General features: G+C 42.1%; 1 protein-coding gene and 1 pseudogene across 1 annotated transcript; both read left to right on the top strand.

Annotated features, from left to right (window-relative positions):
• Positions 1 to 2,494: 2,494 nt before the first annotated feature.
• LOC129865448 (cornifelin homolog) lies at positions 2,495 to 9,691 on the top strand. Its single transcript, XM_055938260.1, has 4 exons — positions 2,495 to 2,594; positions 7,172 to 7,288; positions 7,903 to 8,057; positions 8,799 to 9,691. The coding sequence occupies exons 2-4, from the start codon at positions 7,183 to 7,185 to the stop codon at positions 8,919 to 8,921; spliced, it is 384 nt and encodes a 127-aa protein (XP_055794235.1). The 5' UTR covers positions 2,495 to 2,594; positions 7,172 to 7,182; the 3' UTR covers positions 8,922 to 9,691.
• Positions 9,692 to 16,628: 6,937 nt separating this feature from the next.
• LOC129864699 (cornifelin homolog A-like) lies at positions 16,629 to 18,981 on the top strand (annotated as a pseudogene).
• The last annotated feature ends 1,258 nt before the right edge of the window (positions 18,982 to 20,239 follow it).

Here is a 20,239-nt window from a genome sequence, read left to right as displayed (position 1 = left end):
GGCGAGACGGATCGGACCAATACGCAGAGTGGTTAGTGTTCATAATGATTTATTAAAACGAAACTGAATACTGAATTACAAAACAAAATAATGAAGTGCATAAACCGATACAGTACCGTGTGGTGCAACAAACACAGACACGGAAACAAACACCCACAAACCACACGTGAAACCCAGGCTGCCTAAGTATGATTCTCAATCAGGGACAACGATTGACAGCTGTCTCTGATTGAGAATCATACCCGGCCGAACACAAACATCCCAACATAGAAAATAAAACATAGACAACCCACCCCAACTCACGCCCTGACCAACTAAATAAATACAAGAAAAAGGAAAAACAGGTCAGGAACGTGACAAACCCCCCCCTTAAGGTGCGAACTCCGGGCGCACCAGCATAAAGTCTAGGGGAGGGTCTAGGTGGGCGTCTGTCCACGGTGGCGGCTCTGGCGCTGGTCGTGGTCCCCACCCCACCATAGTCAAACCCTGCTTCCTTGGCCTCCTCCCAATAACCACCCTCCATATAACCCCCATTAGATTAAGGGGCAGCACCGGACTGAGGGGCAGCACCGGTCTGAGGAGCAACACCGGAATGAGGGGCAGCACCGGACTGAGGGGCAGCACCGGACTGAGGGGCGGATCCTGGCTGGCTGGCTCTGGCGGATCCTGGCTGGACGACTCTGGCGGATCCTGGCTGGACGGCTCTGGCGGATCCTGGCTGGACGGCTCTGGCGGATCCTGGCTGGACGGCTCTGGCGGATCCTGGCTGGACGGCTCTGGCGGCTCCTGGCTGGACGGCTCTGGCGGCTCCTGGCTGGACGGCTCTGGCAGGTCCTGGCTGGACGGCTCTGGCAGGTCCTGGCTGGACGGCTCTGGCAGGTCCTGGCTGGACAGCTCTGAAGGCTCAGTACAGACGGGCAGCTCTTTGCAGGCAGGCAGTTCAGACACAGGCTGCGCTGGAGAGGAGGAAAGCTCTGACAGCGCTGGACAGGTGGGAGCAGCTGGAGTGAGAACCCGGAGAGACAGCCTGGTGCGGGGGGCTGCCACCGGAGGACTGGTACGTGGAGGTGGCACCGGGTGTACCGGACAGTGAAGGAGGACACGCGCTCTTGAGCACCGAGCCTCCCCAACCCTACCAGGTTGAATGGTCCCCGTAGCTCTGCCAGTGCGGCGAGGTGGAATAGCCCGCACTGGGCTATGCTGGCGAACCGGGGACACCATCTGTAAGGCTGGTGCCATTTAAGCCGGCCCGAGGAGACGTACTGGAGGCCAGATATGTTGGGCCGGCTTCATGGCACCCGGCTCGATGCCCAACCTAGCCCTACCAGTGCGGCGAGGTGGAATAGCCCGCACTGGGCTAAGCACGCGTAATGGGGACACCGTGCGCTTTACCGCATAACACAGTGTCTGACCAGTACGACGCCCTCTCACTCCACGGTAAGCACGGGGAGTTGGCTCAGGTAACCTACCCGGCTTTGCCACACTCCGCGTGTGTCCCCCCCAAGAAATTTTGGGGTCTGACTCTCGGGCTCCCAACCGCGTCGCCGCGCTGCCTCCTCATACCAGCGCCTCTCTGCCTTCGCTGCCTCCAACTCCGCCTTGGGACGGCGATATTCCCCTGGCTGAGCCCAGGGTCCTTTGCCGTCCAGGATGTCCTCCCAAGTCCACGAGTCCTGTGTCCTCGGTCTCTGCTGCTGTCTGTTCCCACTCTGCTTGATCCTGTTTTGGTGGGTGTTTCTGTAACGGCTATCGTCACATTCTTCCTCCTCCTCGGACGAGGAGAGGCGAGACGGATCAGACCAATACGCAGAGTGGTTAGTGTTCATAATGATTTATTAAAACGAAACTGAATACTGAATTACAAAACAAAATAACGAAGTGCATAAACCGATACAGTACCGTGTGGTGCAACAAACACAGACACGGAAACAAACACCCACAAACCACACGTGAAACCCAGGCTGCCTAAGTATGATTCTCAATCAGGGACAACGATTGACAGCTGTCTCTGATTGAGAATCATACCCGGCCGAACACAAACATCCCAACATAGAAAATAACACATAGACAACCCACCCCAACTCACGCCCTGACCAACTAAATAAATACAAGAAAAAGGAAAAACAGGTCAGGAACGTGACAAGTACTTTCAGAGTACTTCTATTATGTTTTTAAAACACATTCTGTGTGTCATAACGCTTACATTTGGGTTTCCATTCAAAAACATTCCAAACACCAGATCTCAACATAGGTTGAGTACTTCTCATGGTTTCACTTCACAGCCATGTTTTTTTATTGTCTTTCTATTTTTACAGTGTAACAACGACCTATAATTTGAAGTTTGTCGTGCTTAGATCACACAGTCTTTTGAGATTTGGAGGTCACGGGGCTTATCGGGAATGCCTGTATCTGAGAGTCTAAACTATTTAGTCAAACTGGATGGGCCAGTTCATGGGTGGTTTTGTCATCTCTGTGTGTGTTTGTTCAGACATTCCTTCTTTCTCTGTCCTACAATAAAGCATACCACACTTCCTAACTGGGTTTCAGTCACTCAGCCTCCCACTTCACACTCCTCTTCTCTGAATCTAACTCAGGTAAGACAAACATAAATCGTTAATATTTACGCATATACTGTATGTCATTAACGTTTGGCCTACTTTTTGTCATTTCAATGTGGAAATGTTGGTCATATTTGGTAAAGACGTTGATCAATGAGATTTCAACCTTTATTCACCCACTCAGCCAGAAGCTTGTTGAATTCCCAATGTGTTATCACTATGCTTTCAACTATCTAAAAGCACAACCAAATTCCTATCGAAAAACAGTGTCTGATTTTTTCTTTAGTTGTCATCTAAATGTGTTATTATATTGCTTCATCTAATAGCAGAACCAAATGACCTGGATTCCAGTTGAGATTACATTAAAAGTACATAGTGCAAGTGATCAATGCTGTTTGAGATTCTGCCAGATTATTACAGTGCCTTCGGAAAGTATTTATACCTCTTGACCTATTCCACATTTTGTTGTGTTAGAACCTGAATTCATAATGGAATAAATTTTAAAAAAGTCTTACATTTTTATATTTATTTAATACATTTTAGAATAGGGCTGTAACGTAACATGTAGAAAATGTAAAATGTAGAAAAGTCAAGGGGTCTGAATACTTTCCGAAGGCACTGTACATATCTATTCACACCCCTGAGTCAATACGCTGTAGAAGCACCTTTGGCAGCGATTACAGCTGTGTGTCTCTAAGAGCTTTCCACATTTGCATTGTGCAACATTTGCACATTACACTTTTTTTTATTTTATTCTGTCAAATTGGTTGTTGATCATTGCTACACAACCATTTTCAGGTCTTGCCATAGATCTTCAAGTAGATTTGTCAAAACTGTTACGGCCACTCAGGAACATTCACTCTCTTCTTGGTAAGCAACTCCAATGTAGATTTGGCCTTGTGTTTTAAGATATTGTCCTGCTGAAAGGTGACTTCTTCTCCCAGTGTCTGGTGGAAAGCAGACTGAACCAAGTTCTCCGATAGGATTTTGCCTGTGCTTATCTCCATTCTGTTTCTTTTTCATCCTTTAAAACTCCCAAGTCCTTAACGGTTACTAGCTTACACAACATGATGCAGCCACCACTATACTCAAACATTTTGGAGAGTGTTACTCAGTAATGTGTTGTGTTTGCCCCAAACATAACACTTTCTATTCAGGACAAAAAGTTAATTACTTTGCCACATTTTTTGCAGTATTACTTTAGTGCCTTGTTGCAAACAGGATGCATGTTTTGGAATATTTTTTATTCTATACATGCTTCCTTATTTTCACTCTGTCAACTAGGTTAATATTGTGTTGATCCATCCTCAGTGTTCTCCTATCATAGCTATTAAACTATGCAACTGTTTTAAAGTCATCATTGGCCTCATGGTGAAATCACCTTCCTTTCCGGCAACTGAGTTAGGAAGGACGCCCGTATCTTTATAGTGACTGGGTGTATTGATACACCATCCAACGTGTAATTAATAACTTCACCATGCTCAAAGGGATATTCTGTGACTTGTTAAGGAAATTAAATCAAACTTTGTCACATGCGCCAAATACAACAAGAACCTTACCATGAAATGCTTACTTACAACCCCTTAATCAACAGTGCAGTTCAAGAAGAATTAAGAAAATAATTTGCCAAATAAACAGAAGTAATAACATTTAAAAAATGAACACCATAAAATAACGAGGCTATATACAGGGGGTACCGGTACCGTTTAGTCAGTGTGCAGGTCGCACAGGTTAGTTGAGGTAATTTGCACATGTAGGTAGGGGTGAAGTGACTATGCATAGATAATAAACAGCGAGTAGCAGCAGTGTACAAAACAAATAGAGGGGAAGGGGGCGGGAGGGGGGGGGTGTTAATGTAAATAGTCCGGTGGCCATTTTATTAATTGTTCAGGAGTCTTATGGCTTGGGGGTAGAAGCTGTTAAGGAGCCTTTTGGTCCTAGACCTGGTGTTCCTGTACCGCTTGTCGTGCGGTCGCAGAGGAAACAGTCTATGACTTTGGGGACTGGAGTCTGACAATTTAATGGGCTTTCCTCTGACACCACCTGTTATATAGGTACTGGATGGCAGGAAGCTTGGCCCCAGTGATGTACTGGGTCATACGCACTACCCTCTGTAACGCCTTACGGTCAGATGCCGAGCAGTTGCCATACCACGCGGTGACCCAACCGGGCAGGATTCTCTCGATGGTGCAGCTGTAGAACATTGAGGATCTAGGGACCCATGACAAATCTTTGTCTCTTGAGGGGTAATAGGTTTTGTCGTGTCCTCTTCACGACTGTCTTGGTGTGTTCGGACCATAATAGTTCGTTGGTGATGTGGACACCAAGGCACTTGAAACTCTCAACTCGCTCAACTACAGCACCGTCAATGGGGGCCTGTTCGACCCACCATTTCCTGTAGACCACGATCAACTCCTTTGTCTTGCTCACGTTGAGGGAAAAGTTGCCTGGCGCCACACTGCCAGTTCTCTGACCTCCCTATAGGCTCTCATATCATTGCCAGTGATCCAGTCTTTACTCATAGACTTAAGTGGTTGAACACATTTCAGGTTTTCATTTGTAAACATTTAGAAAAACATAATTCCACTTTCACATTATGGGGTATTATGTATAAGCCAATGAGAAATATAAATTTAATTCAGCCTGTAAAAAAACATTGAAACAAGTCAAGGGGTATGAATACTTTCTGAAGGCATGCAACCTATGCATGCCATCTTGAACATGCACGCTTTTTATGATTACGTAAGACATTTATTGTTAAGGTAAGTTAATGTTACATATGCCTCTTGGAGGGGAAACGCCCTGCTATTTACACCCTGCTGCAACTCAACGTGGAGTGAAAAAAGTATGTGGCCGTAGGTGCGGAGGAAGGACGACAGAGGTAGAGAAAATTACCGTTTACAGGGAATTTATTATTCCTAACACAGTATTGTGGGAAAGGAGCTGGACGGACCCAAAGCAAAGAAAGTTAAAGAGTACCCTCTCCTACCTTACCTGCCTACCCACCTAATCTTTCAGCACCTCCTGGCATGCTAACCAAAATACAGGTGGTGGTCCACCCAGATCTTACCTAGTGTGCGTAGACAGTAAATAATACAGGTTACGTATGCCCGCACGCCTCTAGCCTAAACACTCCCAATGCATTCCCCTTCACCCCCAGGAACAAATAAAACAGAATAATTACTAACTTAAAGTGAACAATTTCAATAATCAAAAACTCTAAGTCCTATTGGCATACACATACCTCAGAAAGCAGCAACAAAATACTTTTAACAAATCTTTCACAGCCTTACAACCAACACCGAACATCAAATAAGCTCTCTCCTCCTACCAAAGGAACACTGGCTTTTATCCAGCTGGAGACGGAGTTGGTAATTGAAGACAGCTGTTTCTCCTGACGAGAGGGAGAGTTCAGAGCTCTAATCATCGATTGGGCCGACCAATCAGCTCCTTGAGGAATCCAGGATTCCGTTTCCTGAAATGCACACACACATACAAACCCACAACAACACAGAAACTGGGGAACGTAACAGCTAACTTCAAAATGTGGCCATGGATGTGTTACTTTGATGGAACTATCCAAGCAGAAGATCTCCTTAAAATGTTGATATTTGGTTACATTGACAACCAAACACAATTTAAAAGTGAATCCAACATATTAATGATTAACTTGAAGATTACATTTAAAATCAACCAAAGCTTGAAACCCTAGGCCTATATATATTGTAATTTTTTTGTTGAACCCTGGATGGAATAAAAACAATGGCTGTTGATGACTTTGCATATGCAATATAGGCCTAAATAGTCTCATTGATGATATATGTCTTATAAAGTATGGTTACATTTCATTTGCTCTGTTAAACCTACATTTTGGAATGATTTTGATAGCAATAGTGAATATAGTTATTAAGAGATCTCTCAACAATCATTCAAAAATCATTCTTGAGATAGCACATAGGTAGTAGTCAGTGACATATATCAAAGCTAAGCAGAGCTGGGTTTAGTTAAAACCCAGGATGGGAGACTCAATAAATAGCTGTAGATAGATCACCTCTACAGTAGGAGGTGCTGCCTAGCAAATTGTCTTTTTCTGATACTGGATATAACGTTGGAGAACTGATGTTGTTTCAAAGGTACAAATTCAACATATTTTATACGCTGAAAATTAATTACAATCATAACATAATCCTGTGGTTGAAATTCCACCATCAAAACAACAGTTTACGTTGATTCCTTTTTTCCAATCCAATGTATTTTCCACGTCACAATACGTTGACAAATTACGTTGAAATGTTGACTAAACCAGTTTGTGCCCAGTGGGATGTTACGGTATGTAATCGTAATTTACAGTTAACCTCAGACTATGATTGCTGCCATATTCAAAGAAACAGTTATGGAACAAAGATTAGTCTGGGGACAACTATACAGTAAGCACTTAGCACTGGATTTTTGTGTGCAACATACAGCATTATGAAAATTTTAAACTCAGTTTGACTTCACAAACTATCTTGAAAACTATATAGGACCATTATTGTGGAGTGTTAAACATCTCCTTATATTGGTTTGCTGGTGGTGTGACTTCTGTCATAACATCTTTTTTTAAATCCCCACAGACACCTCCACCATGTCAAATAAGATGGTAATTCAGCAGCCCAATCACGTTGTTCAGGCCGTCACATCAAACCAATGGAGCTCCGAAATCTGTGACTGCACCCAGGATATGTCTTCGTGTAAGTGTGTGTGTGTGTCTGTATGTGGACATGTTTAACTATTCTTGTGGGGACCAGAAGTCCCTACAAGAATACTAAACAAAGTAAAAAATTGACCAGCTGGGGACATTTTGTTAGTCCCCACAAGGTCAAATGCTATTTCCAGGGGGTTTAGGGTTAAGGTTAGAATTAGAATTAGTGTTAGGGTTAGAATTCAGTTAAATATTAAGGTTAGAAGCTAGGGTTAGTTGTAGGGTTAGGGTTAGGAGCTAGGGTTAGGTTTAGGGTTAGGATAAAGTTTAGGTTTTTGGGTTAGGGTTAGGGTAAGAGTACGGGTTAGGATTAGGGTTAGGTTTAGGGTTAGGGGTTAGGGAAAATAGGATTTTTAATGGGACTGAATTGTATGTCCCCACAAGGTTAGCTGTACAAGACTGTGTGTGTGTGTGTGTGTGTGTGTGTGTGTGTGTGTGTGTGTGTGTGTGTGTGTGTGTGTGTGTGTGTGTGTGTGTGTGTGTGTGTGTGTGTGTGTGTGTGTTACCACTCAATTCCATTCAATCGATAAACTATGCTTGTATCAATCAACAAAGAGAACATCCTGTTCACTGTGATTTCTTGTCCTCTATATCCTTCTATAGGTTGCTTTGCGTTCTGGTGCTTCCCCTGTTTTTCATGTGTAACAGCGAGAGAGGCTGGGGAGTGTCTGTGTCTGCCTCTGCTAGACGGTTTCGGCGCCATCCCCCCAGCCACCATGTCCATGAGGGTGGGCATGCGCCAGCGCTACGGCATCGAGGTAGGGACACACAGAACCTCATGCACTATGCTCATGTCTATGCTCTGAAGCTTAGATGTTTGCTTTGAAAAAAAATTACTGATTCAGCTTGGCATGTCTTATGACTAGGGCCCTGAGTTGTTCCTGATCACATGATCTGACCAGGAAACACTCTGGGCCTTATAGTTATAGGCAATATGTACAGGTATGACTATTGGTGAAGATGTTGTATTATTGAAAAATGTTGTGTCCATAGAAATTAGGTATATTTCCCAGTTCTTTTGATACTGTTCGTGTGAACGTGTGTAATGTCTCCTACAACTACAACTATCAGTCCCTCCATCTCTCCAGTAATTCATGATGTTCCCCTCACCTTAGTCACCTTCTAATCTGATCTCAGAACTGTCCTAACCAGTTTTCCGTACCTTCAAGCACAGGGAGTGGCCTGGGTACCAGTCTGTCTGCACTAACGTTCCACTCCTTGCCACTCCTAGTCATGCCAAACAAGGAGTTGGAATGATAGCACAAACAGATCGGGGACCAGGCTAGTCGCGGCGGGAGTAATACATAATGTTCTGATGATGTCATAGTGCTGAACTCCGATCAGATATTCTAGCAACAGATATTCTTTGTAATTGATTGACAAATGTAGCCTGTATTAACAGATCCTAGATCAGGTGTAATGTGGAGTGTCTCTGTCTTTCCACTAATCATAGATCAGTTATAATATGTAATGATGTATCTCTGTCTCCTCCCTAACAGGGCACCATGTGTAATGACTGTGTCTATTCCTTCTTCTGCGGGCCCTGCACCTGGTGTCAAATGTCACGAGAGATGAAGAACCGCATTCAACCCATCACTCTCATCAATGCACACACAAGATAAGGAAAGACCTCGCTCTTTCTCATACTCCTCTTCGTCATCACTGTCGTGTAGAGTAGGCCAGAAGGCAAAATGAAAAACCTCAGCTCTATCAAAACAAAGGATGGTGGAGCTGTGCAAGGGTGTTTATTTACATAATGAATCTGGAAGAAAAACAACAGTACTGCCATCAAAAGTATAAGACAGCTTAAAAAAATAATTAATTAATTAATTAAAAATATATTGGTGCCCCTCACATCAGAACCTATCAAACACGAAGTAATTAAGCAATTACCATCATCAAAGCCCACATGTTCCACTTAGCTAAACATCATGAATTATATACATTTGTAAGGAATTGTATTAGATATTGGTAACTTGTTTTAACAACTTCTCAACATTAGCTATGGTTGACACAATATACACACTCCCTTTTATATTGGACATATGCTGGACTCATTGGACAAATGCACGACACCCACAACTCCCCTCCCCCATGACAATCACTCAGACACACACAACTCAGGGTTGGAGCTCCAGACAAAGAACTACCTCAGGAACCAATGGAACGTGGACACCAGGCCTGTACAGGACTACCCAAGACCCAGACCGACCAATCGGAAGGCCAGACTCGCAGATCAACCTACTTTGCTTGTTGTCTATATATAAAACTGTACAACTGTGGAAACTGCCCTTTTTCCTGACGACCCCATACGGATCAGATAGAAAGAGCCGTGCTGCACGCTTTGCATAATATTTTTACACTTGAATAAACCTGCCTTATTATAAAATTATCCACCTCGTCCTATGTCTCCACTTGGTCTCCTGTCTCAAGTAAAACGAATTATCAACACATTGCACATTTGCAATCCGTTTCTCATGATACAATATAACACATTTATAGAATCCCATTACTACTTACATGGTGTCTTCCATTCAGGAACAGGCACTACGAAGCCAGTCCTATTGCCATAGCTCCGGTCCTCATCCCAGCATACCCGGAAGCTACAGAGACGGAGAGGTATAGAACCAAACAAAGAGCGCGCTCATTCATAACATTGATAAGTACAATAAACGTTGCTAAACTTAAACATGAACGCGTGTCTGTATATTATTTATACCATAACAAACTGTTATTGACAAGAGGTAAGGATAAAGTGTGTAATGTAGGTACTAAGATGGCGAAGTTAACTTGTGTGTCGAACCACATTGCTAACGTAGCTGATAACGGAGCAGGTGATGAGTGTGTGTGTTCCAAACGCTGCTCGCGGCCAGGGCCTAAACATCATCAGAATATATATATTTTTTAAATATATTTTCCCACAAATATGTATTAAATTATTCCCCAGAGTAAGAGTTATACTCTTCATTTCATAGCTTTCCTCTTGGTTGCACTGCTTCCAGCCCCAGGTTGAGATTTGGAGGGCTGGTCTTTATGTTAGATCTTTTATCCAATCATATTCAGCCATCATGTGTTGCCAGGGGTCTAAAATCTGCCCTCAGGCCTTCAGAATCAACAGTGCGGGCGCTTGTAGCTTAAAGGAATGGAAATTAAAATTTAGTGTCAACCAATCAGCTTTAGAGTTGGCTATTGTACGCCTGCTGGCTGGCTCTAGTGTTACACAGGAGCCAGCTAGCAGGCGTAGTGCGTGCACGTCTTTTGATTGGATTACCAATATTGAGAGGCAGGTCCTATGGGCAGGTCTATGCAGAACCTCAAAACTAGGAAACTGAATTTGATAAACGAATTAATTCGCATACTACTAAGCTGTTTTTTCAACCCACAATGGGGGAAGGAGGAGAAGATATCGATTTGGTCGAGGATATAATTATAACGCCATTCTCAAGACGAACCTTTCATGAAAAGTTAGACATTGTAAGGAGAGGTCGCCCGACGCCGACGCTACAAAGCCTGTCACAGGCGGGAAAGGGGTTCGTTCGGCACTTTCAAAGTTCCAACTACGAGCGCTATCAATGGCTCACAGGCTCCGAGAAGCACTGCAAACTGTACTGCTGGGAATGCCTATTATTTGCAAGTGATCGATTCTGGATAAAGTTGTGGCACAGTGTTTTGATGGCGCAGCAGTCATGGCATCTGGACTCAATGGGGTGCAGGCTAAAGTTAAGGAGAGGGCACCGATGGCCTTATTCATTCACTGCTATGCACATCGACTAAATTTAGTACTGACTCAAGGAGCCTCAGAGCTTAAAGAATGCAAGGTCTTCTTTGCCAACCTCAATGGCCTTGCAGCATTTTTCTCACGATCCCCTAAGCGCACGCAACTGCTGGATGACATCTGCAAGCGTCGTCTTCCTAAGGTTGCACCAACGAGGTGGCAATATACATCTAGATTGGTCAATGCAGTCTTTGAAAAGAGAGTTGCCCTAAAGGAGCTGTTTAACCACTTACTGGAACATCATGATGACCATGACGGGGATACTGTGCTTATGGCTGATGGATTTAATGCACGTTTGGATGATTTTGAGTTTTGTTTTTTGCTTAAAACATTCAATGGGATTTTTTATTATTCGGATGTGCTTTTTGGAATTCTACAGAAACAAACTTTGAATGTACAATTCTGCCTGACAAGGGTGAACGAGTTTTGTGACACAATTGAGCGAGAGAGGCGCAGGTTCAGTCAATTCTACGATGACATAGCGCGCATCTCAAGTTCACCCAGCGCACGCAGAGGCCCAGCACAAGGAGACCCTCGCACATACTACCAACAACTCCACAGCAATATTCTGGCCAAAATTCTTTGCCAGATACGAAACAGGTTTCAAGACCACGAAAAATTCATGTTTCTCTCCCTCCTGGACCCCCAGCACTTTCAGACCTACCGGAAAAAAATCCCGCAAACAGCCTTCTCCAGTTTAACAGAGAGTCACGGAACACTGTTCGACCTATCCAAGCAAAAAACAGAACTGACTGTAATATATGCTATGAATGATTTTGAAGGGAAAAGTCCCTCTGATCTCCTTGATTTCCTTAAGCAGAAAAATCTGAATGAGGACATGGGGCAACTTTACACATTGGCATGTGTGACAGTGACAATCCCTGTGTCCACGGCTTCTGTCGAGCGGTCATTCTCGGCCTAAAAGCGAATCAAAACGTATTCCAGAAATGCTACTGGACAGACTCGGCTTTCAGCCTTAGCCTCAATGTCGATAGAAAAGGACTTATTGGTGGAACTAAAATGCACAGTTAGACTGTACAACAGAGTCATTGAAGTCTTCTTGAGGAAAGAAAGGAGGAAGGATTTTGTGTTCAAATAATCAGTCTTTGGTGAGTAGGCATACAATGCATTTTATTTTTTATTAAATGTGTATGTATGTTTTGCATTTTATTTCGTTAATATTAAATAGCCTATATATTAACAAAATAAAATGGCAAATAGCCTATGTTGCAAATTATTTGTTTTCTTTCTTTTATTTTCAGTGAATAGTTATGTGTCTTTATCATCACGATGAAACTGCTTTGGGTGCGACAATGCGCTGTTTAGTGAACACTGTATTTATATATTTTTTGGACTTAAAGCTCAAAGTTTGTGGACCAGAAATGGATAGAAGAAGAATATTAATATAACTCTGTTGCACTCGACTATGTTCTTGCCTATTAGTTGTACTGTATTGTACTCTTCCCCTGCAATTCTCTGAATAAAAATGTCAATTTCAAGGTGACGCAACGCCTGGTTATACTGCGTTTCTGTCTAAATGTATAGTGTCTAGAGCCATGGCATCATAATGATGGTAATAAGAGGTGGATTAATTCGGGTGGGACTGTGTAGGACCCCACTGAAGGCCCAGGCCCACGGCATGCCACTGGTATATATATATATATGTATATATATATATATATACATATGTATATATATATATATATATATATATATATATATATATACATATATATATATATATATATATATATATATATATATATATATACATATATATATATATATACATATATATATATATATATATACATATATATATATATATATACATATATATATATATATACATATGTATATATATATATATATACATATATATGTATATATATATACATATGTATATATATATATATACATATATATATATATATATATATATATATATATATGTATATATATATATGTATATATGTATATATATATGTATATATATATATGTATATATGTATATATGTATATATGTATATATGTATATATATATGTATATATATATATGTATATATGTATATATATATATATATGTATATATATATATATGTATATATATATATATACATATGTATATATATACATATATATGTATATATATATATATATACATATGTATATATATATATATATGTATATATATATATATATATGTATATATATATATATATATATGTATATATATATATATATGTATATATATATATATATATATATATATATATGTATATATATATATATATATATATATATATACATATGTATATATATATATATATATATATATGTATATATATATATATATATATATATACATACATATGTATATATATATATATATACATATATATATATATACCAGTGGCATGCCGTGGGCCTGGGCCTTCAGTGGGGTCCTACACAGTCCCACCCGAATATACATACATACATACATACATACATACATACAGTGCCTAAGGAAAATATTCAGACTCCTTGACTTTTTCCACATTGTGTTACGTTACAGCCTTATTCTAAAAAGTATTAAAAATCTATATTTTTCTCAGCAATCTACTCACAATACCCCATAATGACAAAGTTAAAACAGGTTTTTATGTTTGATAGTTTATCAAATTTAAAACAAATACCTTATTTACATAACTATTCAGACCCTTTGCTATGAGACTCAAAATTGAGCTCAGGTGCATCCTGTTTCCATTGATCATCCTTGAGATATTTCTACAACTTGATTGGAGTCCACCTGTGGTAAATTCTATTGATTGGACATGATTTGGAAAGGCACACACCTGTCTATATAAGGTTCCACAGTTGACAGTTTATGTCAGAGCCAAAACCAAGCAATGAGGTCAAAGGAATTGTCTGTAGAGCGCCGAGACAGGATTGTGTCGAGGCACAGATCTGGGGAAGGGTACCAAAAAATGTCTGCAGCATAAAGGTCCCCAAGAACACAGTGGCCTCCATTCTTAAATGGAAGAAGTTTGAGCTGTCCGCCCGGCCAAACTGTGCAACTGGGAGAGAAGGATCATGGTCAGGGAGGTGACCAAGAGCCCGATGGTCACTCGATGACAGATCTCTAGAGTTCCTCTATGGAGATGGGAGAACTTTCTAGAAGGACAACCATCTCTGCATCACTCTACCAATCAGGCCTTTATGGTAGAGTGGCCAGACTGAAGCCACTCCTCAGTAAAAGGCATATGACAGCCCACTCGTAGTTTGCCAAAAGGCACATATAGGACTCAGATCCTGAGATACAAGATTCTCTGGTCTGATGAATCCAAGATTGAACTATTTGGCCTGAATGCCAAGCATCATGTTTGGACAAAACCTGCCACCATCCCTATGGTGAAGCATGGTGGTGGCAGCATCATGCTGTGGGGATGTTTTTCAGCGGCAGGGACTGGGAGACTAGTCAGCATCAAGTCAAAGTACAGAGAGATCCTTGATGAAAACCTGCTGCAGAGCGCTTAGGGGGGGAAGGTTCACCTTCCAACAGGACAACGAACCTAAGTACACAGCCATGACAATGCAGGAGTGGCTTCGGGACAAGTCTCTGAATGTCCTTGAGTGGCCCAGCCAGAGCCCGGACTTGAACCCGATCGAACATCTCTGGAGAGACCTGAAAATAGCCGCGCAGCAACCCTCCCCCATCTAACCTGACAGAGCTTGAGAGGATCTGCAGAGAAGAATGGGAGAAACTCCCCAAATACAGGTGTGCCAGGCTTGTAGCGTCTCCCAAGAGTCGATGCTGTAATTGCTGCCAAAGGTGCTTCAACAAAGTACTGAGTAAAGGGTCTGAATACTTATGTAAATGTCATATTCCCATTCCAGGTGATGCTGGTTGAGAGAATGCCAAGAGTGCAAAGCTGTCATCAGGGCAAAAAGTGGCTAGTTTGAGGACTCTCAAATATAAAATACATTTTGATTTGTTTAACACTTTTTTGGTTACTACATGATTCCATATGTGTTATTTCGTAGTTTTGATGTCTTCACTATTATTCTACCACGTAGAAAACATTAAAAATAAAGAAATATCCTGGAATGAGTAGGTGCATCCAAACGTTTGACTGGTACTGTATATATCTATCATGGCAGCCTAATATTCTGGTAGTAGATAATGTTCATTCTAATGAAAGATATCTATCTTATACTTGTTTACAGTATAAATGCATGTGTCTTTAACGGTAAATAAAATATTAAAAGAAGAGTGTCTGTCTGGCCTTTCTCAATGACGTAAATACATTGGATACTGTATATCACAGACCCTCAGGATTTTGAATCCTATGCAAACCAAACACATGCAAATAGTCACTCTCCATAATTGTGTTTGTAATCTGGAGGTAGGGATCACAAACCTGGATACAGCCAGGCAGAGTTGACCATTTCAGGTGAGTGTATTTTTTTTAAGAGTCAGAATTAAAGAAAATGGGACTTGAATATTACCCACTACTAGAATTATAGGATGCCATGATTTGTGGTTGATGGGGGAGATTTATACAATTTAACATCAGGTCAATGGTGAATATCATGATAATGCACAGTATAGCTTATTGTTTAGAAAAATATAGTTCCAAACACTGAGGTTTTGCCGTTTAAAGAGTGCACAGAGTAGCCTATTGGCTGCAAAGAGATGACTGGAAGATTTAAGTGTTTGTAAGATGTGAATGAGAAATATTATTCAATAGGGGCCCAATTCTGATTTAGGAAATTATGCCTTCCTTAGACACGCCTTTCCTACACAATTGTGGGTAGTTCGTATTCAGACTTACCTTACCTTACCTTAATCGCTGCCAAAGTTGCTTCAACAAATTACTGAATAAAGGTCTGAATACTTATGTGAATGTGATATTTATATTTTTTCCTTCTAAAAACCTGTTTTTGCTTTGTCATTATGGGGTATTGTGTGTATATTCATGAGGGAAAAAATACAATACAATACAATTTAATACATTTTAGAATAAGGCTGCAACTTAACAAAATATGGAAAAAGTCAAGGGGTCTGAATACTTTCCGAAGGCACTGTACCAACTGAAGGGAACTAACAGTAAATTGGCAGTTGAATATATGTTGCTATTACGCCTATTGACGGTTGATACTGCTAGTGGCTAATATTTAACATGACACAAATAGGAAACAGAGAAAGTTGGTATAGCCTATCAAACATTCGAGAGTGCCCACCCCTGCAAGTTAAAAGGCCGTACAATTTAAATTCTGCATAATGGTACAGCATTTCATAAACTTTACTGTGGAAATGTTGATATGTTATGGGAATTTTATGAATAATGACTAAATGAGGTATACATTTAACATAGAATTATAACTAACAGAATTATATCCTGTCTGATGAATCATGTTTGTCCATAAGAAAGAGGGACTGTTGGTAGGCAAGGAACTGTGGCAGACAACTTGTGAGCACTGTGAAACTGATAATAGGGATGGAAGTCTCCCCACCCAGGGAGGGGAGAGACCTTGGGCTTGTAGTAGATTGTATAACTGGTGGCGGACAATGTATGAGAAGAAGACTTGTGAACTATGTTGCCATTGTATTTGAGAGGAGGAGGAACGTTTATGACGAAATGTGAGGTATATAAACCAATGTACCAGAAATGATAGGCAGAACGTTCCCGTAAATAAACATTTGACTTTTGTAGACTGGGCCTCTTGTCTGTTTTTATTTCTATCAGTATCCTACAAATCCTGATATAGCAGACTGAGTAATTTAATTTAATTGGTTAAAGAATATGAGAACTTAATTCTCCTAACATGATATGCTTCAGTTTGCGTCCATATTACATTTGTCTCCAGCGACTATAAGGTAAAATATATCTAAAACAAATGTCATTTATATTACAATTCCCTTATCCAAACAAATTGCTCATTTACCTAGCTCTTATCAATTACAGTGCATGGAGAATGGTGTTTTTTCCATCTGAAATAATAAAGTAGATGCTTTTCCTACTTCGAACCGGTTGGTTCGGGAGACCCTATTCATGGTTTCCTCGTGCATAAAGGTGGTGGAATTATTAGGAAATTAAGTCAAGGTCAAACACATCTCCGCCACATCTTCATTTATTCGATCTCCCCCAAAACGAATAGCAGGTGAATAGCATGCTATTCTCATGCTTAAGTTTAATGTCAGAATATGCATAGAGAGAAAAGTGCATAAAAAGGGACTTTTCTTTATGCGCGCTTAAAACTCGGGACCCTAGAACAATGGAAGGAATTGCAGAGCCATTAAAAAGCAAGTTGCAGCCAAGTAAAACGTATTTCATATTTGACACAAGTTGGCATTGAGTTGCAGATAGAGCCAAAAGTTAGGAAAAAGTAACAGTCCATTGTTGTTGCTTGTTGTTCATGTTCTTCCTCCTCAGTCGAGCGGCTGGCCAGTCACCATGGCAACAAACGTGATAATCAACAACAACCAACAGTCTCAGCCTCCTCAGCCCTAGACACCAGCTCTAATAGCCACCCACTCGAACCAGTGGAGCACTGGCATCTGTGGCTGCTTTGACGACTTACAAGTCTGTGAGTCTGTCGGTCTATTTATTCAGCAAAAAGTAGAATCTGTATTTCAGAATGTCTTAATAAAATATGGCATATTTAGAGACATCAACCTTTTGATACAACCATACTCTTTATATTCCATGCATACAAAATAACTTCAGAAAAACACAGTGCTACACGCTACAGATCACGGTGAGTTAGATACGTCTCCTATCAGTGCTAACAGATATTTTCTCTGCCCTGTGCTCTCACCCCATCCTCAGGCTGTTTTGCCTACTGGCGCCTCCCCTGTTTTGCCTGCACCACCACCACAGAATTCGGAGAGTGTTTCTGTCTCCCCCTGCTGGACGTCTTAATGGGATTCACCCAGCTGGTTGGGGTGTCTTCCTGTACCCCCTCCTGTGTCCATGTCCATGAGGGTGGCGGTGTGCAACCGATATGCCATTCATGTCGGTTAACAAAATGAGAGCTGTACTATCAGTCTGATCGCCTGAATGAAGATACTAAAGGGAGACTATCAGACTAAGATAATGGACTTTGTGTTAGCGTGAGGCAGTGTATACACCACAGCACATGAGGGCTTATGTGGGCTTGTGCCTAATAATACAAATAATAATCATTTATTCAACTTATATAGCACTTTTCAAAGAATCTCAAAGCGCTCCAAAGCACAGAAAAAGACAAGTAATTTAAAAAAAACAACATCATGAGATGGACAGTCATTCGAAAGTTAATGGTTTGAGTGGTCATCTGAGGTAGGTGGTCAAGCGGGAGAGAAAGTCCAGAGGCAGGCAGAAAGCATGGTCTCATCAAGGTGTCTCGCTGTCTCTGGCTTTTCCATAGAAGAACTCAGTCACATGAAGTTTGAGCTTAGTTTTAGCTGTCAATGTAATCATACAGTATTTCAGGTTTGGTACCCTTGCTGATACCTTATTGCAACTGTTTGTGACTAGAAACACTATAGAGTACTTCTAAACACGACGCCTACAAGATCAAACGATAATGACTGTTTGAGAGTATAGTATTTAAGTCATATGTCACGTCTCTCTAAAGGGTGACATGATGGCGGACTGTGTGTACTCCACCTTCTGCAACATCTGCCCCTGGTGCCAGATGCCTCGGGAGATCAAGAGACGCAGGCAGACCTTCACAGTCATCACCGCCCAGTCCGCGATGCTGCCCGGTCAGAACACGGTGATGGCCTCCCAGCCTGGGGTCAACACATCTCAGCCCACGGGTCATATCCTCTCAGCCTATGATCAACTCCACCCCTCAGGCAGTCTTGGCCACTAGGTTCATGTAACCTTTGACTTTTGACCCTGCAAACACACCTCACTGGGTCAGCCACACCCTCTGGTGGTGATGCCAAGGTACCTACTCTTTCAACTCCTTTACAAATTATGCTCCCAATATACACTGCTCAAAAAAATAAAGGGAACACTTAAACAACACAATGTAACTCCAAGTGAATCACACTTCTGTGAAATCAAACTGTCCACTTAGGAAGCAACACTGATTGACAATAAATTCCACATGCTGTTGTGCAAATGGAATAGACAAAAGGTGGAAATTATAGGCAATTAGCAAGACACCCCCAAAAATGGAGTGATTCTGCAGGTGGTGACCACAGACCAAAGTTCCTGCTTCCTGGCTGATGTTTTGGTCACTTTTGAATGCTGGCGGTGCTCTCACTCTAGTGGTAGCACGAGACGGAGTCTACAACCCACACAAGTGGCTCAGGTAGTGCAGTTCATCCAGGATGGCACATCAATGCGAGCTGTGGCAAAAAGGTTTGCTGTGTCTGTCAGCGTAGTGTCCAGAGCATGGAGGCACTACCAGGAGACAGGCCAGTACATCAGGAGACGTGGAGGAGGCCGTAGCAGGGCAACAACCCAGCAGCAAGACCGCTACCTCCGCCTTTGTGCAAGGAGGTGCACTGCCAGAGCCCTGCAAAATGACCTCCAGCAGGCCACAAATGTGCATGTGTCAGCATATGGTCTCACAAGGGGTCTGAGGATCTCAGCTCGGTACCTATTGGCAGTCAGGCTACCTCTGGCGAGCACATGGAGGGCTGTGCGGCCCCACAAAGAAATGCCACCCCACACCATGACTGACCCATCACCAAACCGGTCATGCTGGAGGATGTTGCAGGCAGCAGAACGTTCTCCACGGCGTGTCCAGACTCTGTCACGTCTGTCACATGTGCTCATGTGCTCAGTGTGAACCTGCTTTCATCTGTGAAGAGCACAGGGCGCCAGTGGCGAATTTGCCAATCTTGGTGTTCTCTGGCAAATGCCAAACTTCCTGCACGGTGTTGGGCTGTAAGCACAACCCCCACCTGTGGACGTCGGGCCCTCTTACCACCCTCATGGAGTCTGTTTCTGACCGTTTGAGCAGACACATGCACATTTGTGGCCTGCTGGAGGTCATTTCGCAGGGCGCTGGCAGTGCACCTCCTTGCACAAAGGCGGAGGTAGCGGTCCTGCTGCTGGGCTGTTGACCTCCTACGGCCTCCTCCACGTCTCCTGATATACTGGCCTGTCTCCTGGTAGCGCCTCCATGCTCTGGACACTACGCTGACAGACACAGCAAACCTTTTTACCACAGCTCGCA

The sequence above is a fragment of the Salvelinus fontinalis genome, chromosome 11 (assembly GCF_029448725.1).
Source record: "Salvelinus fontinalis isolate EN_2023a chromosome 11, ASM2944872v1, whole genome shotgun sequence".
In the NCBI taxonomy this organism is placed as follows: domain Eukaryota; kingdom Metazoa; phylum Chordata; class Actinopteri; order Salmoniformes; family Salmonidae; genus Salvelinus; species Salvelinus fontinalis.
This window is presented reverse-complemented; position numbering and strand designations above follow the sequence as displayed.